The following is a 25,192-nucleotide window of genomic DNA, read 5'->3' as shown; positions in this document are numbered from 1 at the left end:
CTGGCGCATTCCAAGACAAAAAATAAAAAGGTTGTCAAAACGGTCCTTCTGTGAGAATGCAGCTTTGATGAAATCTCAAGTATATAATAAAAAAATATAATTCGGAATATGGATTTTTTTTGCAAAGAATAATGAAGAATCACCTTCTGCGTTTAAACTATTTTTGAGTTGAAATGATGCCAAGTGCTATGAAAAAAATGTAATTCAACTTATACAAATTAAATGACGACAATTGACATTTCTTGAAGAAAGTTAAATATTATATGGGGGATTTTGGTAGCCTTAACCTATGCTACAGCAACCTACCGATCATGTGTTGTTTTCGTATTCCCTGGTAAAAATATGGGACAAAAACATAATTCCCTGTTCACATGGTTCAAAACGAGAATGATCAATTAGTGTATTACATTGTTGTATAATATTTTTTCGTAGTCTATAAAAAAGGGACATAACTGTGTTATTTTAATACTTCTAATTTTCTGCTGTTTTACCTTATGATGATAACGTTTTCTCTATTCGTTACTGTTATTTTCCCACATCCGGCTAAAAAGTGAAAGCTAAGTTTTCAATAAAAATGCCAAGCAAGAAAAAGAAATACAACTCCAGATTTCCTCCTGTAAGGACTTTAGTATTTTGGGTTTTATTTGAAGTGACTGTATGACCGTTTTCACAATATTTTTTGACTTGTCATCAATTAGTTTTGTCAGTACAAAGATGTGTATGGTACGGTTTCAGGTTTGAAAGAAAGAAGTGCTTTTAATTTTGAAGAGATGCGCATAATTTTGGGTTAAGGTATTGTCACGTCGACATGCCTACTGAAGTGTTTCAATCATCAAATGACAAAACAGAATTGTACCATCATGTCTATGAACTTAGTGAATTCAACTCTATGCATTTGGAACTATCGGCAAATTTTGTAGCCAATATAGCCAGAGCCCAGGTTGATCATCTGGGAGCAATATAAAGGGAGAGAAAACCAACTTCTTGGTCAGCATAAGTTGCAGTCAATTACTGTGATCCATATTCAAAGTGCTCGTATTAATTCACAATGGCGCAGGACCTTTGCTTAGTCTAAAATAATAGACGTGTTATACAGGATTCTTCCAATCCCTAACGTCTAAACGGGAAAGTGCAAAAAATGGGGGTGTTTTAAAAATATTGAAATTGTTTTTAGTGAAGTATTTTATGGTTGAAATTGATAATAAATAGTTATATTTTACCTTGTAAGTGAAATGTTATTTTGCACTAAACAAGCATTTAATGCATTAAAACAAGTTGTTTACCTTTCCAATAAAACAAAAGTTGACTGACACAGACAACAATTATGCGATGGGGAACAACTCGATACAATCGTAATAACTCAGCCTCCTCCGACAAAGCTTCGAGATAGACCTCGTTATACAATCGTAACAACTCGGCCATGTCCGAAATGTTTCGAGCGATTTAAAACAGTGCCCTGAAGCCTTGCAGGTGCCCTTCATGTACATATCGTTATGTTTTGACAGAATGAAATGAAGAAAAGCCATCAAACTCATAATTATAAGTTGGATATTTATTTTTTGTGTACGGAACTAATATAAAATAACATTATCTGGTAATATTTCTTGTTTTTATGATATTTTATAGACGCTATATGCTTCAACCCGATGATCTACCCACTTTTGATACTAAACAATTTGTACGTGAAGGATTTGCCATATCAAAAATCTAAACAAAATCTGTCAACGTACAATTATTTGGACTAGACCTTTGCCAAAAATCACCATAACTACTTCAGTTTAAATGTTGTTTTAACAAATTATACATCATTTGTAAGATAAGAAGAATTTTGAATGTTTATACCATAGCAGGTTAGTTTAACATTGAGTCAAAACGTCCTAATGTTTTTCGTGATAGTTTGTCGATATTCAGTCATAATGGTAGCTTTTTCATTTAAGATGGGAATGATTTTTTTTTATGAAAAATATTCAGGTTTGATTTCCTGGCATTATTAGCATGTAGGTTTACTCATACTGTAAGCTGAAATAAATTGTTTTAATAAATAATTTTTATCAAAATAAATTCATTTTTTACAAGAATCATAACAATAAGAGGTAACTGTGCACTTAAGTTTGCTTTTTCTCAGTTGAAATGTGCTGTTTTTTTCGTAAAAGCTAATATCAAGGTATTGTCATTGGCTTGTGTTGTCATCAGAGTGCCTCATATGGTTAAAAACAAGAAATGATATGACAACTGTAAAATTTCTTATTATATTTTATTTTGTATGAATGCAAGGATGGTGGTGGTGTGGTCACACCCCCTCCTTGAAAAATTAGTCAAAAAACAATTTTCAAGATCAAAGTTGATGTTTAGGGTTTTGTGGTAGATGATCATGTGCCAAATAATTTTGGTGCTGAAAAATGTATGATTTATGAATAATGACTGGCTGTGGCCATAGGATGGGTCATGTCAACACAACTGCTGCCTGTGAATAATCCAAGTTTATTTGAAAAAAACAACAACATCCAAACTTCGATATCTCACTATATTAAAAAAGTATTATCAGTCTGAAATTTGCCCAGACATTGCGAAAACCGTCAGTCCGACGGTCCTGACTGGTAATTTTGACTTGGTCTGACTAAATTTGTGATGGGGTCGGTCCATCTGACCGACAGTTTTCACGGCCAGATGTAAAAAATAATGAAGATTTAATCTTTATCAATTATCAAACACCGCTTAAATGTAAGAATTTTTTTTTTTGCTTATCAATGATATTGTCAAATAACCATTTGTTTACGAATCCAATGTCATATTCAGGTAGTGTTGATGTCGGAATGCATACCGCATTCACCATGCAGTCAAACGCCATGCAGCATTTGCCTCCCCTTGCAATACATTACCAAATAATGTTTACTACTGTGTATGTATTGCGCGATGTTTTGAAACGCTAAAAAGATAAACTTTTGTCATGAACATTGGAATGTTTCAAATGATAGGTCATGAACATTGGAATAGTTCCAAATGTTTCTAACAAAAATCTTATCCCTTGGAATATATGCTATTCGATTACGAAACCGGTACCGTCTAGAAAATACAAATTGCCAACAAATTGACCAATCAGAATTTTCATTACTTTTAAGTGCGAGTGTCAAAAAAATGGCTACCTTTTGTTTACTTTGTGGGTGAACTGTCTTGTTGATAGCAGAAAAAATTAAGCTGGTTTAATAATATTTTGTCAAATAAAGCTCTGTGAACTGTTATTTGTGTTCAAGCATTACTGGTTAATATGTTAATACGTCTTTATTTCTTGTAAATGTAAAATTAGCAACAAAGTCTATGAAAATGCAAGTTTTCAAACAAAAACTGTCTGACCGGCACATTTTCTTTCGTAACAATAAAATATCAGAGGCTGTTGGTCCCACATTAAATCAAACCGCTGTTTGTACCGGTACCATTAAAATAATAAATAGGGCGTAACGTTCTTCCGAGTATTTTTTACCATTCTAGCTAGCCGTTTTGACTAAATGTTAAACCGGTTTGTTAAAATCTGTACTAAGAGACTTACAGAAGGCTATATGCCAAGAACGCAGTAAAGATGTTTAAATTAATAAGTAATTGTAATTTGCTGAGCATCATTTAAATTTTGTGTAAGTTCTCATATAATCATGTACAATAAAAGTTCATTAACTAAAATAAGTCATTCAATTTTGTAATTTAATGTACCAGTACACTTTAGAAATCGCCATTACACTTTAATGAATGGCCCAAGGGTGTACCATACACTTTACTAGATTGCATAAGGGTGTAAAGTACACTTAAAGTAAAAAAGTTATCTGTAGCTCTGACCTTAGCAAAAACCATTGTTGTTGCACATTATATTTGAACAAATAACTTTCAGGCTCGAATCAAAAAGATAATGCAGAAAGATGAAGAAGTGGGAAAGGTGGCAGCTGCAGTGCCTGTCATTATCTGTATCTTTTACAATTTTATTTTTTTCCTGAGCTTTATGCTTGATATATAGCTTTATCCTTTTTTTCTTAATAAAAAAGTCCAGGTATTGTTACTTTTTATTATCCCCCGCCGAACCGAAGGTTTCGGGAGGGGGATATTGTTTTGGCGTTGTCTGTCCGTCCGTCCGTCTGTCCGTCCATCCGATATCATATCTTGGTAGGCATTGATCAGAAAATGTTAAAACTTGGTCAGAATGTTCCCCTTGATCAAATCTCAACCACTTGTAAAAGTGGGTCACATGGGGTCAAAAACTATGTCACTAGGTCAAATCTTAGAAAAATCTTTGGAACATACTAAAGGCATTATACATGGTCAAATATTCATGAAACTAAATCAGAATGTTTTCCTTGATGAACTTTTGGTCATAAATAAAACTAGGTCACATATGATCAAAAATTAGGTCACTAGGTCAAATCTAGTCTGGAACAAAATCATTGTAATGATTTGTCAAGTTATGTTCAAAATTGGTCATGATGTACCCTTCGATGAAATATGGACCACTTAAAAAAGTGGGTCGCATGGGGTAAAAAAATAGGTCACTAGTTCAAATCTTAGAAAAATCTTTGGAACATACTAGAGGTATTATACATGGTCAAATATTCATGAAACTAAATCAGAATGTTTTCCTTGATGAACTTTTGGTCATAAATAAAACTGGGTCACATATGATCAAAAATTAGGTCACTAGGTCAAATCTAGTCCGGAACAAAATCATTGTAATGATTTGTCAAGTTATGTTCAAAATTGGTCATGATGTACCCTTTGATGAAATATGGACCACTTAAAAAAGTGGATCGCATGGGGTCAAAAAATAGGTCACTAGTTCAAATCTTAGAAAAATCTTTGGAACATACTAGAGGTATTATACATGGTCATATATTCATAAAACTTGATCAGAACGTTTTCCTTGATGAAATCTAGGACTTACTTCAAACTGGGTCACATATGATCAAAAATAAGGTCACTAGGTCAAATCTTAGATTTTTTTATCCAGAATGGAAATGATTGGTCGGATTATGTTCAAACTTCGTCTTGATGTACCCCTTGATGAAATATGGACCGCTTGTAAAAGTGGGACACATGGGGTCAAAACTAGGTCACTAGGTCACATCTTAGAAAAATCTTTGAAACACATTAGAGGCATTATGAATGGTCTAATATTCATGAAACTTGATCAGAATGTTTTCCTTGTTAAACTCTTGGACATGTTTTAAACTGGGTCACATGTGATAAACAATTTAGGTCACAACGTCAGATCTTTCAAAAATCTAGTCTGAAACTTCTTTATGGTGGTGATTGGTCAGATAATGTTCAAACATGGTCAGAATGTTCTCTTGGGTTAAATTTTGTCAGCGTTTTAAAAGTGTGTCATATGGGTCAAAACAAGGTCAATAGGTCAAATCTTTGGAAGCACACAAGAGGCAATCTAATATTCATGAAACTTAATCATTGATTGTTGTTGAATAGTTTGAAACTGGGTCACATGGGATCAAAAACTAGGTCACTGGGTCATATCTTACAGAAATCTTGGGAACACTCTAGAGGCAATACATCTGCTCTAATTTCCATGAACTTTAATCAGAATGTTTGCCTTGATGAAATCTTGGAATAGTTTGAAACTAGTAGGTCATGTGGGGTCAAAAATGAGATCACTGGGTCAAATCTTAAAAAAACCTTGTGGACACTCTAGAGGCTATATTTTTTGCAACATCTCTTGACCAATCTTCATGAAACTTGACGAGAATGTCTGCCTTGATGAAATCTTAGATTAGTTTGGAACTGGGAAGCATGAAGTCATAAACTAGTTTTCTTGGGCAATTCTAAATCAAGTGTACTCAGGTGAGCGATATAGGGCCATCTTTGCCCTCTTGTTTTATATTGCTTCTGACAGGCTCATATAACATCATTATTGTATTCATTTCTAAGACAAAGCTGTGTCAAGTCGAGCAAGGTGTCCTATGATAGCATGAAAGTACATGTATTGCTAAGGTTTATTTTTTCTATGAACTTATGCCAACTTTTGTGAGTGGACTTTTAACTTATCATTCAATGGCTGTACGCATTGCCTATTGTTTGAAGTATGGAAACCAATTTCAAGATGAAGACCTGTATGTGAATGCTATGTACATACATGGATATAGCAGTCAAACATTTTTATCTTCCTGAATAAGTTGAAATACTTCACTTCATGCTTGTATTGTGATAATAACAGATACAATTATATAACATACAACACTGTATATATAAACATATAACGGAATGATTTTTATACTAGCCTTTAAGCCTAGATTTAGTTTTGCTGGCTTGTGCTAATTTCAATCACTGATGTAGTCCTTAACTTCTATCTAAGCTCGTGCTCTAGAGTTGTTCATAGATTCATTGATGGAAAAGACTGCAGCAGTTACAAGGGCGAAGAATGCAAAAACACTGTCAGCATCCCATATGTAAGTAACTAGGGTTTTCTGGTATTCAGTTAACACAGTAGTTAGCACACTTGCTACTGAGTTTCCATTTTTGGCTTCGGTGGACAAGTGGGTCTTGTTTAGAAACTCTGGTCACTAACACCGTTGTGTTCCGACCATATTCTTTCAGCCATATGCTAGATATGAGTTCAAATAGAACTTCCTCACTTTTGTATGTTTAATTTTTCTTTGAAGGTTTATAGTTACACCAAACAGAATCTTCTTATCCTTCTCTCTCTCTCTCTCTCTCTTTCTCTCTCACTCAGAAAACAAGCCATCCACTCTGAGAAGACGTTTGATTTCCTGCGGGACCTTGTGAAAAATGTTCCAGACCATCAGACTGAGGATGATGCGGAATATCCGGGACCATCCACCAGTGCTGTAAATACCATGGTTCCTGAGAAAAAACCCAAGCTTGGCAGGTAGAATGGATTGCTTTAATTACACCAAGGGTTGAATTTTTCTTTTATTTTATTTCCTTTTAATTACAATATACCAGGAATTTATTGCCTAGTTAAATGTTATTTAAAACTTAAAAGGAGGAAGTTGTTATAACTATGGTGCCACAGGTTCTAGGCCACAGTTGGTTGTAATTTGCTTATTGAGAGGAAGAAGTTAAGATTGAGGGCAGCAGTTTTCATCATCATCCTCAACAATGATGTTGACATCATTATACTCCCCATATTGGAGATGCTGTCATTGCATTTTGTCACCCACCATTCTGTTGCTTCCCAAAATCATGTCCTATGTAGTTCCAAAAGAATACTTACACTCATGAAACTTCACAAGAATTTTGATCAGAATGGGATTTTTTTGACATTTCACTTTGTTTTTAAAGGGTTATCTCCCTTGACTTTGTAAAAATGTTTTGTCTAATATCTTGTGTTCATGTTAATCCAGAAATATTGCAACTACCGCATGAAACTTGTAAATAAGAATGGGTTTTTGTGCATCTGTCGTTTCTTTTACATTTTCTCTGTCTAACAAGAATTATGGCAAGAATTACAGAAAACAAGAATTATGGCCCTTAAAGTAGTGAAAATTGTTGTAAATGTAGCACAAAAAGTATTGCACCTACACTCATGAAACTTTATAAGATGTTGGTTGGCATAGGCTGTTGTGCACCTACCATTTCTTTCACATTTCACTCCTTAATTTCAAACTCGACATTTAACCATTTTTGTGTGCAAACAGGAATTCATCATGACTGAGATATACCGGTATAGCTCTAGTTAAAAAAATATTTTCGCCATATTTTCTCTGAAAGGTGAGGTCCTATGCAATTTTCATAAAGTATAAGTTTTCTGCTTAATATGGAATTCTGAGTCCCAAGGCAAAAATGTGAATGCCAAATGGGAGCATGTAAAACCCAGGAATATAATATTACAAACTAATGATTCATGTTTTATTATCAGGCCAAAGAAGGAGGGAGGGCGAGGCCCGGGCCGACCCAGGAAAGTGAGACCGGAGGAAACTCAGGAGCTTAAGTCTGCCCAGTCTGTTACAGTAAGTGGGGCAGGAAATTGGGAACATTCATAAAGATAAAAATTATTTTCTAAGAGTATGGCATTTTGGGTAGATATTCATTTTTTAGCTCGACTATTCGAAGAATAAGGAGAGCTATGCTACTTACCCTGGCGTCGGCGTTGGCGTCACACCTTTGTTAAGGTTTTGCATGTAAGCACCTTTAACTCATTATCTCCGTAAATACATCAGTTATTGCATTGAAACTTTGGATATGTATTCCCAACTATCTTACATACTAAATTAATGAAGTTAGATAACAATTATTTGAATATAATGCAAATAATAGGCCTTTATTATTCAACCTTCTGGTTAAGGTTTTGCGTGTAAGCACACATAGGTTAATATCTCAGCAACTACTTGAGGTATTGCATTGATACTTGATACAATGGTACTCAACCGTTTGCATTTAATACAAATAATTGCCCTTTATTATTCGACTTAGAAATTCTGGTTAAGGTTTTGCGTGTAAGCACACATAGGTTAATATCTCAGCAACAACTTGAGGTATTGCATTGAGACTTTATACAATGGTAGTCAACCATCCAACCTACTTAATTAACCAAGTTAAATAACTCTAGTTTGCATTTAATGCAAAATAATTGCCCTTTATTATTCGACTTAGAAATTCTGGTTAAGGTTTCGCATGTAACCACATTTAAGTCAAAATCTCATCAAATATATCATGTATTGCATTAAAACATTTATAGATATGTATTCCCAGATAACACTTTATTGAATATAATGCAAATTATGGGCCTTTATTATTTGACTTAGAAATTCTGGTTAAGGTTTTGCATGTAAGCACACATAGGTTAATATCTCAGCAATTACTTGATGGATTGCATTGAGACTTTATACAATGGTACTCAACCATCTACTTAAATAACCAAATAAGATAACTCCATATTGCATTAAATTAAAATAATGGCCCCTGTTTTATTCGACATAGAAATTCTGGTAAAGGTTTTGCATGTTACCACTTTTAAGCCAATACCTCAGCGAATACATCATGTATTGCATTGAAACTTTACACACAGGCTCCCATCTATTTAAACTTCTTATTTAATCAAGTAAGATAACTCTATCTTTTATAATATATAATTCTTGCCCCTTTATTATGCGACTTAGAAATTCTGGTTAAGGTCTTGCATGTTAGCACACATAGGATAATATCTCCGCAACTATTTGATGTATTGCATTAAGACTTTATACAATGGTATTCAACCACCCAACTTAATTGAATAACCAAGTTAGATAACTGTATTTTGCAAATAATGGCCCTTTATTATTAGACTTAGAAATTCTCGTTAATATTTTGCATGGAACCACATTTATGTTTATATCTCAGCACACCATGTATTGCATTGAAATCTAATCTAACAGTGATCCATGCATGTTTCGCCAAAACTTTTCAATCCTTACATTGAAAAGCGGCGGAATAGTCGAGCGCGCTGTGTTTTAGCCATTTTTTTCATGTTTTTTAACATCTATGTTTTTATTTGAAAATGTTTGAGCTATGATTTCATACAGGGAAAGCTGGGTAACGAACAGGAGTGATCAGAGAGTTTTCAGACATGGGCGGCCAATGGTTTAAGACAAGGCCCGGAGTGTATGTTAATCTAATAAGAAAATGTTTGGTCTTATATGAAGTTTACCTTTTATGTATGATTTGTCCTCCTAAAATTCAAACAATCTACTTTAATTTAGCTATAATCCCATGTTTTCAGGACAGTGATGAGGAGACTGAGACAGATGAGGGGGACAACTATGACAGTGACACAGGGGTGGGACCTTCCCCTCCACCTCCCCAGCCAGACCCCCAGGGAGCCAGGCCAACTGACTTCCTTGTACAAGGAGACCGACGGGACCAAACCTCCACTGCTCAATACAATATTCATTCTCATGGTGGGCAAATGGGTGGCATAAGACCACCCCTGCCTGTACCTACTATGTCACAGCAGCCATTTTGTTCAGGGAACACTGGTATGACTATGCCATCCTCAGCTCAGCAGCAAGGCGGCCAACCACAGGTATCTTCAGGAGCCTACCACCTACAGGGAGGGCCTCCTTTGCAGCCTGGGATGATGATGCGACCCCCACTACCGCAAGTTACCTCAGCCCCATTGGTAACCTCAGCTTCTAGCCACAGAGCCCAACAGTCAGAATCATCAACAAAACAGTCAGAGACGGCCCAGAGTAATCCACCTCAGCATTTTACCCCCCAGCATTTTCCGCCTGGCTTCCAAGTGCCAAGTATGCCTTTCCAGCAATACTCCGGTATGATGGGGGGCCATGGTCATCATCCACAGATGGGCTCAGGTCATTTTATGCCACCTCATTCGATGCCAGGAATGCCGGGATTTCCACCCCAGTTTATGCCTGCACAGTCGCATCCCGGCATGATGGCACCTAATATGGGGATGCAGGTGTGAATAGAATAATAATAATTACTTTTGAAGAATTATTTACCATGGCAGCTAGGTATATACAGTTAATCTGAAATTCAAAGGGCCAGAGAATTACATGATGATAATTTTTAGCTCGACTATTCGAAGAACAGGTGGGCTATACTACTCGCGCCGGCGTCCGGTTTAAGTTTTAGGGCAAGTTGGGATTTTCACTTATAAGTCCAATACCCTTCATTCAATTGACTTAATACTTCACACAGTTGTTCAGGGCCATCACACGATGATGTTAGATAACTCCATATTATTCTTTACACAGATTATGGCCCCTGTTTGACTATTGAACTTAGGTTAAAGTTTTAGGGCAGGTTGGGATATTTATTAATAACTTTTATACCCTTCATTCAATTGACTTAATACTTCACACAGTTGTTTAGAATCATCACCCAATGAGGTTACATAACTCCATATTATCCTTAATACAAGTTATAGCCCCTGATTGACTTAGGTTAAAGTAAAAGGCAAGTAAAAGTTAAGGGCAAATTGGGATTTTAATAAAAAACTTATATACCTTTCATTCATTGCACTTAATAAAATTCAAAATTATTTACAACCATCTTACAACAAGAAACATAACTCCATTATAACCCTAAATACAAATTATGTCCCTTGAATATATATTTTTTTATTTTTTTTAATTACTTTTGACAGGCACATTTTTATATTCTTAACCAGTTTTTTACCAAGGGAAAACAAGTTATTTGAATGACTTGCGTCATTGTTTGGGTGGGCTGGTGGGAGAGCAGCATCAAAGTGACCTTATGTATCGAATAATTTTAGTAAGGTTTGACATAAAGAGACCAAACTTGGTAATATTACATCGTTATTGTATTCACTTCTAAGTCAAAGCGGCGTAGTCGAGCGCACTGTCTTAAGACAGCTCTTGTTTATACTTATAACTTATTTGTTAAAACCATGCCTTTTGTTTCCTTTTTTAACACATTCATTTTTACTTTTGCATTATTTTCCCTTGGCTTTTGTTTTTGGTTTTTCTCATCTTTTAGTACAAACAAAAACCTTTGCTATTGCAGGGCCCAATGATGAGTTTGCTGTCAGACATGAGACCCCCTGGACCCCCACCTCTGGTTCCCATCGGCTCAATACAGGAGAACCAGGACAATGACATGCCTCTCGACATGTCCATTAATAACAAAAACAGGTAAGAGGTATTTTTATGCCCCCGCAAATAAATTGTGGCATATAGATTTGGTGTTGTCTGTGTGTCCCATAATCTTGTGTCTCAAACTTCTGTTATACCATATGACGGATTTTCTTCAATTTACACAGATGATCAGGTATCATGTGCAGATGGTGATGAAGGAAAGATTTTGTGCTGCGTCCATTTTGACCTTTTCTTTCTCTAGTATGGTAAAAATATCTGGTATGTCAAACTCCTCTTTCACCATTTGACTAAGTATGCCTGTCTTTGAAGTAACGCAGGTTTATTGCTTTGCACATGTCCATCTGTCCGCCTGTCTGTCTTTAGACCAAATCTAATCTGATTGATAACTAGAGTATGCTTATGCCGTTGGTCCTCAAACTTGGTAGGGAGGTTGTGTTAACTAGAGTATGCTTATGCCGTAGGTGCTCAAACTTGGTTGGGAGGTTGGTCATGACCATCAAATAAACCCTATTGATTTTTTGGTCAATGGGTGACCTTGGACACAAAAAGCTTTTTTGTAAGATTGAAAACAAGAGTATTCTAAGAGCTACATTTCCTTTAACTTCATGGCCACAGTGACCTTGAACACAAATTTTTTGTCCGATTAATTTTGGACCTAAAGTTGTCAAACTTGACTAATAGGCTACCATTAGGGGACCAAATTTGTTTAACAAACATCTCTTGTGCTTTAATAATTGCTCTCTGTCCAACAAGGCCAAATCGGGGGCATTTGTCACGTGATTTGGACAGCTCTTGTTTGCTTCAAACTTTCACAGATGATATTATCTCATTTGCAAATTATTTTTTGAAAAAATCTTGTGTTTCAAACTCCTCTTTCACAATGTGATGGGTTTGCATAACATTTTCACAGATGTAAGGTATCATATAAAGATGATTGTCAATTAAAGATTTTGTTCTGTGTCCAGTTTCACCAGAATCCTGGAGCTTTTATTTTTTATATGTTTTGATGTTTAGTATAGTGAGAATGTTGGGTGCTTTAAATGCTCAATCTTTTCCATCGCACTGACAATGTCCCAGTTTATTTTCAAAGCAGCATTCATATAACAAATACATTATTGTGGGCGCATCAGTGTCCTTTGGACACAATATTCTTGCAGATCTATTGACAGGTGAGAAGGAGAGAATGGTCTAGTGGTCTAGCTTAGATGGTGAGGGTTGGCGACGAACCAAGGAAACAATTTGTTAGCTTTTAGAAGCCTTTACAGGTTTCTACCATGGAAATTAACTTGGGGTCTCCAGAGTGATTCATAACAGTGTATAACTGTCTTAGTGCTCATGCTAAAATCTATAATCTAATTGACAATTTTCATTTGCTTTCAGATCTCAAGAAAGGACCACCACATCTACCAGCCCCATGGTGACCTTATCCCAGATCCCCACCCCCACCTGGGCCCCACCGAGTCTCCCCCGACCCCCACACTTTAAACAGGGATTTCCAGGGGCAGGGCTGTATAGCCCCAGGGAACAGGTCCCCAACCCAGGAGGGCCCCAAGGGATGCCTTATTTTGGCTCACAGGGACACATGTCTGACAGCTCAAGTGTTCTTAGTGGTCGTAACAATATAAAAACTGTTGAACAGGGAACAGACAAACATGCTAAATCAAAATCTCCACAGCCCAAGGCTGATGAAGGGGACGAGTTTAATAGGAAAAAAGACTCCTCAAGTGCTTATTTACCACAAGACATTAAAATGTCAGAATGTGATAATAAAATACTAAACTTTACGAAGATCAATGCCAATAGAAACAATTTTGCTGAAAATGGCAAACATTCTGATCTGACCAGTGGTCAAAGGGATTCTGTAATTGTGAAAAGTAAAGAGATACCGGGCAACAATGTGAACGCAGAAGGGAGGACTGTATCATACTCCGGACTGCCCAACTTTATTAGCCGATCTAATGCGAAAGTGGACACTCATGAAGATGATGATTATGATGCATAATAAATATACATGGTCTTCTGTGTATCAAGCTTCTTTGAAAGAAAATATGAAATACACTAGGTTTAATGACCAATGCCCTTGCCAAGTAGTGTAAAATGGCTGGAATAATCTTCAAAGAATGTTCTTTTCTCTCTAAGGGCTATTCCATTAAATCATATAACCCCCCGGGTGGAAGGCACTTTTAGATTATGCCACCCCCCTCCAGAAGCAAATTTACCCTTGTGGGATCAAAATTAGTGAAAAAAGACACTCACCCATATACTATTTAAATAATTGCCTTCCCCCCTGTGGGTTATATGTTTTACTGGAATAGCCCTAAATTGAAACTGTAACATTTAGTACTATTTAGTACTATTTTAAGATTATTTATAGCTTTAATCATATAAATATACATTGACGTTCATGCAAGAATCACTACTGTTAGTGAAGAAACCCACCGATTGCCTAAATGAAAAGTTTGGTCATGGAAGTTAGACTTTTGGCTGAACAGGCCAGATTTCTTACACATGTGCTCTGCATCCTTTTTTTTAACAAGCCCTGCTATATATAAAATCAAGAATTTGAGCAATCCTTTAATGTGTTGTAAAAGTGCAGGGTTTGTGGGCCTGTGCTAGATACGACTATCAGGATAGTCTTTTTCCACGTTTTATGTGTTCGTGTGTAATTTGAAGTAGCATCTAAATTTATTCCAAATATATTAAGAGATCTGTTTTACATGAATATTTGAAAATGTGGCAGAAAATGCTTTATTTTGGCAAAAATATTTAATAAGGCAAATTAAAATTGATTTTTTTTAACCCTCTTTGTTTTAAATGACTGTCTCTGTTGCTGTTCGTTTTTATTCTAATATATTTATAAAATGACATCTTCACAACCTGGATGGCAACGTAAAATTTATGAGCAAGCCCCTTCAAAATACTATCAATCATTGTAATGCATGAGATAAAAGAATGGCTTGTATTATGAACAGAAAACAAGTTCTTCAAGTCTCCAGAGTAATAGGGATTTGATGTTAAGAACTTGAAAAATATATAAGAAACTAAGTTGCAGTAAAGATATTCAAGTAGTGTTAAATACATTACTATGTTTAAAATAAGCGCCATGATTGTTACACTTCTGTTATTATTGTACGAAAAAAGTGAAGAATGTCTAAAAAATAATGTTAATGATTTTGATTGGAGTAAGCGTTTTAAGCATTTGTTGATGTTTTGAATAAAGTTCTACCAAACTGAGTTTGAGAAATTGTTGAATTGTCCTAGACCTGTTTTGAGGTATCAGTCACGCATTGCTTGACCCATTTTGAAGTTCCAAGTCCATATTCTATTGGTATTATTGGAAAGAGCATGACAGTGTGTAGATAATTAAAAAAACACTTTTTATAGCCTTTAAAGATTTCAAAAATGAACCATTTCAAATCTAATTTCAGCTGTAATAGACTTAAATACAGACTTGAGCAATTTAAGTCATATTTTACACTGTCACTGTTAATGAATTTAAAATTGAATGGGATCACAATGTATAATGATGGAAGGCTGTAGCCTGTACAATTAGACAATCACATTAAGGTTCCAATGTTCAAATATTTTTTCTCCATAGGGGTCATAACTTGCAGTAATCTGAATTCCTCGCCTTTTTTCCATCATAAACAACATTAGATGTATATGAAAGGTTTGCAATGTCAGAAATCTTAATTTTAACTACGCTGCAAGTAGATCGCGTAGTAATATTAATTTAGCAGTTAATTAGGATTTTACTCTTAGGAATATTAATTTTTCATGCAATAATACACTTCACTGAAAATCAATTTCTATTTAGTAATACTAATTTCCCGTTAAAACACTACGAATCATTGATATTTTTATTATTAATCTGATGACCTACTTTTACTGATGTACCAGCATATATTGGAGGTTTCGATGGAAAATGGCAAAGGAATTCCGATTGAACTCGCAGTAATTGTAGCACCACCATTGGTAATCGAGGTGAAGATTGCCAGAATCGCTTGATACCCCTGTCAGAGTCAATCAAACTGGCACCAATGTTACTGAAAGCATCAATGGAGCGAGATGTTTTCAAGAGTAATTCAAATTGCCTGGTATTGGAATTTGATATTTGTGAGAACCGTATCTTCAATGTTTTTAGCTCGACTTTTCAAAGAATGCAAAAAATGAACAAAGGTTTTACATGTAAGCAGTCAATATCTCAGCAGATACATCATGCATTGCATCAAAACTATGTACTCCCTACTATCCAACCTACTTAAAGAATCAAGTAAGATAACTATATTTTACATTAAATGCATACTATTGCCCTTTATTATTCGACTTAAAAATTCTGGTTTAAGGTTTTACATGCCAGCAAATATGGGTTAATATCTCAGCAACTGCTTGATGTACCTACATTCTTAAATTATCGAGTAAAATAACTCTTTTCCAATCCTTCAATTTTAAAGTGGCGAAAAACTAGAGTCTGTGTGTCAGCTCTTGTTCAACTTAAATCTTTTTTCCAAATTGGCAAAGGTTAACTTATTCTTTGACTTATTCACCCTCCAGGAAGTTGGATGCCCCACCAGTCCTACCTGTAACAGATTGTGTCCATTCATATTCATTCATATAATTTTAGGCACTTGTTTCATACATCAAGTTTACAAGCAAGACCCATTATCTGAACTACCCAGGTGTATTTTGTGTCCCCTTCTGTAATATTTTGTCTGCTCTGTTACTCTCACACCCTTGCTAGGGAATTGATGAATCTTATGTAACATGTTTTGCTAATATACGGGGCTTACAACCCTGGTCAAGTTCAAATATAAGGTCCTGTATTATCTTGTTCTTCATGCCAGCTCCATTTTTTCTACATTGCAGCAGCGCATTGAAACTGGGAATGTTTACATGCTCAAACCATCAAGTCAAGATGTAGAACATATACATATGTTGATCATATAGTCAAGGTCAAGGTCACAAGATGACATCCACGGTTTGAGATTTATTTGCCTGTTCTATGCATGTACTTCCTCTACCTCATGAAGAAGTCTTACCTATCACGGTAACATGCAAGTCCACACTTATAATAGCTCAAAGTGTCATGGCCATTCAGCTGTAAATATGGATGCCCTATAAATTAGAACCAATTAAATTATACTTGATTGTAAAGAAAGCTATATAATCACACTTCATGTCCATTCCTTAGATAGAAACCATCCTGTTAGTCATTTTGAGAGGCCAAGAGAGAGAGAGAGAGAGTTCTCGTGTCAGGGCTCGAACCCAAGACTTCTTAGTTACTTTATAATCATTTCTCAAATCTTGATTGTAATGTAAGGCAACAGCCTATAGAATCAAGTTCGAGTCTGTTTCCTTTGCGGAAACCAGAACATGTGGTCATTTTGAGAAGCCCAGAGAGAATTCTGCTTTAGATGGGATTGACCCCGCGACCTCTTAGGTGAAAGGCTGACATAGTAGCAGTTAACCACCCTACCCTGACAAGCTAATTTATATAAAACAAACACTGTTTCCCCATATACTAACATTTATTTCTAATAAGTAGACCATTACAAATAACAAAATTCAGTTGAATGAATAAAGAATTAAAAGGTTCTTGTTTAGCATGATAAATTTTACAAATGTTTATATGACCTTTGGCATTGGATAATTTTACCAAAATGAAACAGGGATGTCCAGTAAAATGACTTGAGCTAAATCACAATTTACATTCAGAACAAAATTACAAACAGTTATGTATTACAAAATAGTACAAACATGCCATGGCTTGAATTTAGAGAAAAAAAAAATTCTGACATCAAACTTACATATTTGTCACTTTAAGTAAAAATCTGTAAGACATTTTTTTTAAATGACTAAACTGAGTAATAATAATAAGGTACAAAGTATACATTGATCAGATCTTTAAACAAGAACAGGTAAAATGGTAAAGGTGTCGACTTAATTTCATAATCAACATGAAAATCCATTCACGTAAATAGGTAGACAAGCATAACAACTATGAATCATGGAATTCCTGCGATAACATAAAATGGTATAATAAGCATAATACACATTCACAGACATGTACACAAAATACAATTACTATAATAATAATTATATCTCTTGGAATTTCTATGCAATTATTAAAGACTAAAAGTGTACAAATAGCAAATGGAAACTTATGTCTCTGATAACAAAAAAAGATGATCATACAATGGAGGTGTATCATTTATAAGTGTCATTTAGCAGTAAATGCAAAAATATAACTTACGCAAATGCTACGTTTACTGATTATACAATGGCTAACTACTTGTAGCAGAAATATTGACTCCTATCATAGCACAAGTGGATGTAAATCTTTTAAAACGTAGGCTAACCTTTTATATTCCATAAAATTAAATTATGTATTATCATAGAGATTATTTATTTTTGAAGTATCCAAATTCAAGATTTATATTCAACTCTTGAAAAATGATAATTATTTTGGTGCATATAACATTATTATAGGTTTATGACCCTTTGAAAAAAAATAATAGTAATAATATAATTTTGTTAAATTTGAACTAACAAGAGTAAATAGTCCCATTCAGACTTGAAGATTCTTCTTTTTTAGCTGTTTTGTTTAAAAGGCATTATCTAATTCTGCAGGACAACGTAATTAACATTGTCTTATGTTGTTTTTTTAATTGTTTGCAAATATTAGCAAATTTATAAATAACCTGCACTTTAAAAATGAAGTCATTTGTATTAATTATTAGTTAATTAAAATCTAAAGTTGGAATACAATTATGCACCCTTTGTTTGGATTATTTCACCATATCAATGCATTGACAAATAGTTCTTATTGCAGCGTAAATAAAAGCTCTAACTTACAACAGTCATTAAATCTACCTTAAATTACTGGAGAGTGTTGACAATAATTTCTAAGGAACATAAACAACTACAAGTTTTCTTGCTCATGGTAAAATCATGGTTGTCTTGAGAATTTAAACTCAAAAGTGCACAATATTTAAGTGGAGAAAAACAGATATTAAAATACAGAGTATTTACCATAGCCAAATGTTTAAAAGCATTTACAAATATGCAAGTGCTTCAGTCTGTAAATATCTATTCGATTTATTCGATTGAAGAGTTGTGTAATCATAGAAATATCAATTGAGAAATATTGGCAGTTTTTAAAATTCGTGCAGCAGTTACATTTGTTCATCCAAACTATTAATTTATAAGTCAGATCTACAGTATAATAATTAATATGTAGCCAGTAAAGAGATGAAACAGATCAATTTTTCAAATAGTTTTATGTATATTTTCCCTTGCATACTTTTTCACAGTATTTAACTGGTACAGTGTGTTAGCAGTACATTATAAGTTCAAAAACAAAAATGTTTAAAATATAATGTTCAATTAAATTAAAAAATGACTATCCCTTTACTGTACCTGACAGAAAAATAATATTTACAACAGTTTTCTATCCGCATAACCAAGTGATCAGTTCAAAGGCAAAACAATTATCTGTACATTATCACAATGATATTATTAGCAGCACACAATTTCTGGAATGAAACAACACTAATGACCATTGCTACGTGAAGGCAAACAACATCAAAAATAGAACATTGTTGACAATAAAATTGTACTATTTTCTAAATAATTATTAATGATTAAAGGCTTTCAATATTGATTTTCACGTCATGGACAATTATTATTTCTTTATTACTGCTTAAAATGGCTTTAAACCTACCATACTTTCAAAATTGATAACAAGGTATTCAATTAAAATCCTGGGTGTAATATCTATTCAAAATGATGTAAAATCTTAAAGTTAAATATGTTTTTGGACACACCCAGTCCACTAAAACAATGACAAATTAACTGTAAACTCAGTATTTTGGTAGACTTAAAACTGGCCAGAAACTTAAAATAACATAAAAATCAATATTGATAACCATTCCTGGTTTTGATACAGTTGGCATCTATTTCTTAGTATACGCAATGCCATGCAATTCTTTATGAACATGACAATATATTGTAATGGAATTCAGGTATCTTTCACAGCAATTGTAAATCTGGGCGCTAAATGGACAACTCCATTGGCTCTGACTATAATATCAGATTTTTCAAACAGTTTCACGTACAACGAGATAAAATGAGAAAAAAATGGCAATGAAAGCATGAAGCTCACTTTATTTGAAACAAAAGTCTTTTGGGCATATCTACAGAAAATTTAAATTGCCCAAGCTTTCCTGAGAAAGAGGTACGAAAATGAGCCCGCTATATGGAGCCCTTTCTGGCCATAATTCATTTTCTTTTCTGGGAGCCATCTTGTCAATTTGGGTTAATAGAGAGGTTGCAAAACTAGATATAAATTGTGTGTGTACTTGTACGCGTAGATAGACATAACGGTAGCAGTTGTATCTGAGTTCAAAATCAGATTGCTAAGTTTCACTTAAAGTTTGTTCCATAACATTCGACAAAACTTGCATAAATCACTTTCCCTGTGCCATCATACATGTTTATTTTAACTTGTACAATGTACACATATCCTGATGACAAGGTGCAGATAAAGAAGGCCACAAGTACACGTATGCTCATGACAAAGTGCACATAATGTAGGCCACAAGTACACTTATTCTGATGATGAAGTGCACAAAAAGTGGGCCACAGGTACACATATCCTGATGACGAAGTGCACATAAAGTAGGCCACAAGTACACGTATCCATTCAAGTGTGGCTTTGCAACCTCTCTATAATTTTACAGTGAAGTTCAAACATGCTGTGCAATATAGTAAACAAACTGGGAGGCAGACAGGTTATATTGACACAAAGGAAGATTTGAACCATGCAGTAGCCTTCATTAAATCTGCAAAAACGTATGAAAATATTTAATTCTAGGATAATTCTTTTACTATATATCATTTTTCAAGAGGCCTCAGCCCTTCGTGCGATATCAAATGCTAGACAGCAAACAAATCTTTGGATAATTTAAAAGGATCATATTTAAAAGATTAGTCTTAGTGCAGACATTTCATGTGCATTGGAGATCTAAATTCTACATTCGCATGCTAAACAATAAATTAAATTTGAAAACGGTCAAACTTTTTGCTACTAGATGGCTTGAAATATTCTGAAAGGTGCATTTTGCAGTGCAAGAATAGGGCAGACATAGTAAAGTGCCACACAGAGGGGAGGAGGGGAACCAAGAATTGGGTTTCTTACAACAGAGTTTGTTTTTAAATATTTTGGAATAAGTGCTACTGATTACTGAGTAAAAATTGATTGGCCACTTTCGATCTTAATACATTAATTTAGTATATGCATCAGCTTTCAAAATACTGTTACCCATAATTGTTTATACATAGAATTTCAGTTCATCAATCAAAGAAATTTTAAGACCTTAAACTTTGCCATCCAAACATTTAGATACCGGTACATAGAAGCTGAATTACTAAACTTGATTTGGTCACTTATTTCTTCTACATTATATACAGCCGACTATAATTATAACTTAACTATACAACTTTGGTGATATCTTGGGTTTCTCTACTATTGTATATTAAACAAGCATAACAAACTGACTTAAAATGAACACAGAACAAATTACGGCATAGCCATTTGAATAATATGCATAAACTGTTAAAAAAAAAGTTATCATAATTTATACTGGAATTAATAATAATAAATGTAACTAGGCCTATGAAATCTTGGTAATTAGAAAGTTGCAAAGAAATTTAGATAAATAAGAGTAAAAACATCATCTAAACTAATAGCTAGTACAAAATCTAAAATCAGAAAATAATCTTGCAAATTCGTCTATAACATTTGTTTATTATAAAATCTCTATTTCAATGACATTTCTCTGTTGACCCAGGTCGTAGTCTTATAATCCACACATTTAGTCCTTTCTGTATATATGTCACACACAAGGAGAGTGCAAAAAGGATTGAAGGAAAAGTCTATAACTCTGTGTTACATATGCCATACATAACCATCACTTTTTGATCAGCAGACTGACTAATGTTCAAATTGTATTATCCATGACATTAAATATGTTACTGGACAAAACTGACCATCTTTCAAGAAACTGATCATACTATAATTTCTCTAAAAATCAGCTCTTTCAACAATATAGTCTTGACTTAAACTTTGTAGTCAAATGCTGTTTGAATATATTTGTTTCATTTTTATGTCTTTGCATTCTGTCAAAGTATTTAAAGCAACTCCAGTTTTACATGGCAAATATGCAAATACAAGGAACAGTGCCGAAGTGTTGACTATGAAAATAGCACCGTTTTTTTTTTTATTGCATTTGCCAACATTGCCATATAAACTTGCGCTATTACTTTAATTTCAGTTTTAACAGATATTATCAAGCTTCTTTTGAGACAGACTTCCAATACTCTTCAGTTGGAGGTATGAAAGGGAGACAATCAGTTTTGGCAACAATTCCTCAGTATGGCATATGTAACAGATTAGCATCCTCTACACACTAGTAACAAACAGTTATATATCTAGTTCATTGCTCCCTTAAAACAAGTTTTTTTGTAATGTCTTTTGAATGAAAATATGGCCTCCAGGGTTCCAGTCAGCACGGTGTAAGTGTCTTCAGTTACCATCGTGGCGCAGAACCCCTTGACCAAAAAGTCATATGTTGGGCAGGTGGTCGAAGGGCTTGTTGGGCTTGTTCTTTGTGTAGATGCCTTTGTGTTGGGGTACAGGTGAGGTAGAGGTGTTCTTGGGTCCCAGGTGCGGGAACTGATGGTTGTACTGCTGCTGAAACAGAGACATCTGTTGTTCGACGGTTATACAGGAATATTCACACCGCAAACTCAAGCATACAGTCAATGTTAGAACAGTTAGATGAAGCAAGAAGTCTCACATTAATGAGCAATATTTTTACATGGGTCCTGTGGAAGAGAAAGCGTCATTTCCATTTTTTTAGGTATTATGTCTTATAAGCAAACAATCTATTTTGAAATAGTTGAAATTATCTCCTTTTTTTAATTCTTCAAATCGTGATCACTTTTTCTAAATTTGATTGTATGTATAAATCTCCTTTTTTTCTTGATAAAATGACTTCCTCCAATGGACTCATTTTTGCTGACATCACAAATGTAAGCATTGATATTTGTTTTAAGTTTTTATTTAAATTCATAAGACTTAATATATGATCAGAGGTCTGCAAGATTAGAAGTATTTATGATGTTGTAGCGTAAGTTTAACAGAAAACTTGCGTAGTAATTTAAAGACTTGTTTCCTTCAAATGAAATACAGCTGCACATAGCAAGGAGTGTGCACAAACATTAGTAGCGGGTTGTCCTCATAAATGCCTCTCATCTGCAGATCTCAGACCGCAGAAGGATTTTTTTATCATAGCTTTTTAAGCATTAGGTACACAGATAATCACAGAACTTTTCAAATTAAATGCAACACTAATGTGTTACTACGTGTAATTTAATATTTACTTTAGAAGACACTGGCCTTATCTTATATTGACAAAAGTTTATAAGTATGATTGCTTTCTAACTCAATATTTCTAAGCAGAAATCATACCTGTCAGTTTAGAAAAAGTCTTTTTAATAGGTATTGCATGTAAATCATTCCATTAAATTTGTGACACCAAATTAATATTTACCTGAAAATCTTGAAATTGAATAATTTCGTTATATAATTTAATCCTTGTTACAAGATGGCCCAAGCTTTATACCAATTTTTGACACATATTTATTAAATTATACATCAACTCTATTACATACAGGATAGTAATTGTTTTTTCTCGTTGTAAGACTGTTATATATTTCACAGAGTGAGCACCAAAATGTATATTTCATCAGTGGTGCAGCCACAAATGAAATATTCACCTTTGGAGTTCATGCGGTGAAATATATTGTGATCTTACATTGAAACAATTCTTCCTTTTATTATATGCATAAAAAAGATATTAAAGGACATTTGATTGTAGTATTTTTGAAAAACCCTCCAAATTGTTTGCAAAAGTAACATGATTTTGCAAATAACATCATTGTCTCAGTCCTATGCACGCTGAAGTTTGTTATGGACATGAGACCGGGCTTAAATTTCAAAACAGTGAAAAATATCAATTGATATTTTCACTGTATGAAACAGTGAAATATCAACTTTATTTCACAGATTAATCTCTATGAACCACCGGAAAGCATATAATAAATATATATTTGGCTCTCCCACTTTTTTACTGACAGAAGTGCTATAACATTACAAGGAATAGGCACAGTGATTTGGTTCAGGTATCCAGTGTACCATTATGGGAAATCTGGATTTCTGGTTACCAACATATCATTTTGGTATCATTTGAAAAGTTTTTATACTTAGAGAAAGAATATGTATAAATAAGACTGGAATAGTTATTATATCCATGTTTTTTTTGGTTGTGAAAAATTGCAAATTAGGTTACTGGTATTTCAAAAATATATGAACTCCAATAATTGGTTGTCCGGCGCACTCGCTTCTCACCAAAGCGACCTGGGTTTGATTCCCGGCCTGGACGCATGTGAGTTTGGTAAGTGGTCACCAAGGTGGGTTTTCTCCGGGTACTCCGGTTTCCCAACATCTCAAGACCACACTCTCGCGCAACATCATGCCAATGAGAGTGACTTAGTATAAGCTATCATAGCTTTCTTCACAATCGTTGTTAAATATATAACATTTAAACTAAACTCCAATTACTTCATCTGTGATGTATTTTCAGTCATTTATTTTACATATAAGTTATTGGCAGGCAATACTCTTTCAACTGATACCAACATTATATGGGGTCACCAGTCATCAATATTAAACAATACGACCATTGGCCAGATTAAATGACAAACTTATTTGTACACCGGATCCCATAAAGCAGCATAACTCACAAACAGATGACAATACGCTTCTACTTTTCACGAAAAAAAATGGTCATCATGAAAATGATTATAATGGCTTATACCCAAGGATGTAAAATATGAGTACATTTTCCGCAAAAACACACAAAGGTCGAAATTTAGGTTGAAGTGGTTACATCTGAAAAATGCCATGAAAGGAGAGCAGTTGAATTTCGAAGCCTCACAAGACAGCTTTATGTTGTGTGCATACAAACACATGTGCTCAAAGACTTTCAATCAAAAGCATGGCCATTCACAGTTTCAATTCATTTACAGGTTTCAAATACTTTCAATTTGCAATTAATGCAATGATTAGAGTTTCAAGCAAAATGTTTAGAAATGTTAGCAAAACCATGAAACATTGTAAAAGTTAGTTCTTTGAACATAGGAAGGGTTTATGGCTACTATCTGCATAGATGTAAAATTTAAAATAAACAAAACCTTTTGAGTTTGTTTTTTTGTAAAAATCTTTATCTTTTTTAAGCCAATTGCAATTGGTCTTATGTCATAAAAGAAGCAATGTGAAGAAGTAGTCATACTTAAATTCTATTATTTTGAGTATTTAAACAAATACTCGAAAGTTTAAACAAAAATGCAGATAGCATCCAACTTCTTTTAGGCAAGCGACTGGTTAAAAGTGAAACTGCTTAGGGGGGGCAATGATGCCAAAGTTACTGCACACGATATACTCAGTGTTTTCCATTCTATCTCTATGTTCCTCTCAAAATACAGACAAGCAATTAGTCACA

At 34.3% G+C, this 25,192-nt stretch overlaps 3 protein-coding genes across 9 annotated transcripts in view; 2 read left to right on the top strand and 1 right to left on the bottom strand.

Annotated features, from left to right (window-relative positions):
* The first annotated feature begins 524 nt into the window (after nt 1-524).
* Nucleotides 525-14,801, top strand: LOC128207561 (basic salivary proline-rich protein 1-like). 2 transcript variants are annotated; one of them, XM_052910567.1, is made up of 8 exons: nt 525-616; nt 3,878-3,950; nt 6,341-6,434; nt 6,719-6,874; nt 7,868-7,958; nt 9,707-10,405; nt 11,476-11,603; nt 12,948-14,801. In XM_052910567.1, exons 1-8 carry the CDS (start codon nt 575-577, stop codon nt 13,567-13,569), a joined length of 1,905 nt encoding a protein of 634 aa, XP_052766527.1. In that variant the 5' UTR covers nt 525-574; the 3' UTR covers nt 13,570-14,801. The 2 variants fall into 2 exon arrangements, with proteins under 2 accessions (XP_052766527.1, XP_052766528.1); XM_052910568.1 differs by lacking the exon at nt 525-616 and having other exon boundaries at nt 6,784-6,874.
* The window catches only part of LOC128207564 (lysophospholipase-like protein 1), a 220,332-nt gene continuing 196,475 nt past the window's right edge, over nt 1,336-25,192 (top strand). The window contains exon 1 of the mRNA XM_052910578.1: nt 1,336-1,594. The gene's annotated coding sequence lies outside the window, so the exon portion shown is untranslated. The remainder of the gene's footprint in view (nt 1,595-25,192) is intronic.
* Nucleotides 17,077-25,192, bottom strand: part of LOC128207562 (cyclin-dependent kinase-like 1) — a 34,948-nt gene continuing 26,832 nt past the window's right edge. For 2 of the 6 annotated variants that reach the window (XM_052910574.1, XM_052910570.1), the window contains exon 9: nt 17,077-22,320. In XM_052910574.1, coding sequence (XP_052766534.1) covers nt 22,192-22,320 — 129 coding nt within the window. In that variant the 3' untranslated portion in view covers nt 17,077-22,191. Of the gene's footprint in view, nt 22,336-25,192 lie in introns of all 6 variants that reach the window. The other 4 variants (XM_052910573.1, XM_052910569.1, XM_052910575.1 and 1 more) reach the window with 2 other exon arrangements.

Source organism: Mya arenaria, chromosome 11, assembly GCF_026914265.1.
Source record: "Mya arenaria isolate MELC-2E11 chromosome 11, ASM2691426v1".
Lineage (NCBI taxonomy): Eukaryota > Metazoa > Mollusca > Bivalvia > Myida > Myidae > Mya > Mya arenaria.
This window is presented reverse-complemented; position numbering and strand designations above follow the sequence as displayed.

Excerpts from the sequence above, each read along its gene's own strand:
- LOC128207561 (XM_052910567.1), top strand. The coding sequence starts at position 575 with ATGCCAAGCAAGAAAAAGAAATACAACTCCAGATTTCCTCCT. Across the intron at positions 6,435-6,718 it reads ACACTGTCAGCATCCCATAT|AAAACAAGCCATCCACTCTG; the intron begins GTAAGTAACTAG and ends TCTCTCACTCAG. Across the intron at positions 6,875-7,867 it reads AAAAAACCCAAGCTTGGCAG|GCCAAAGAAGGAGGGAGGGC; the intron begins GTAGAATGGATT and ends TTTTATTATCAG.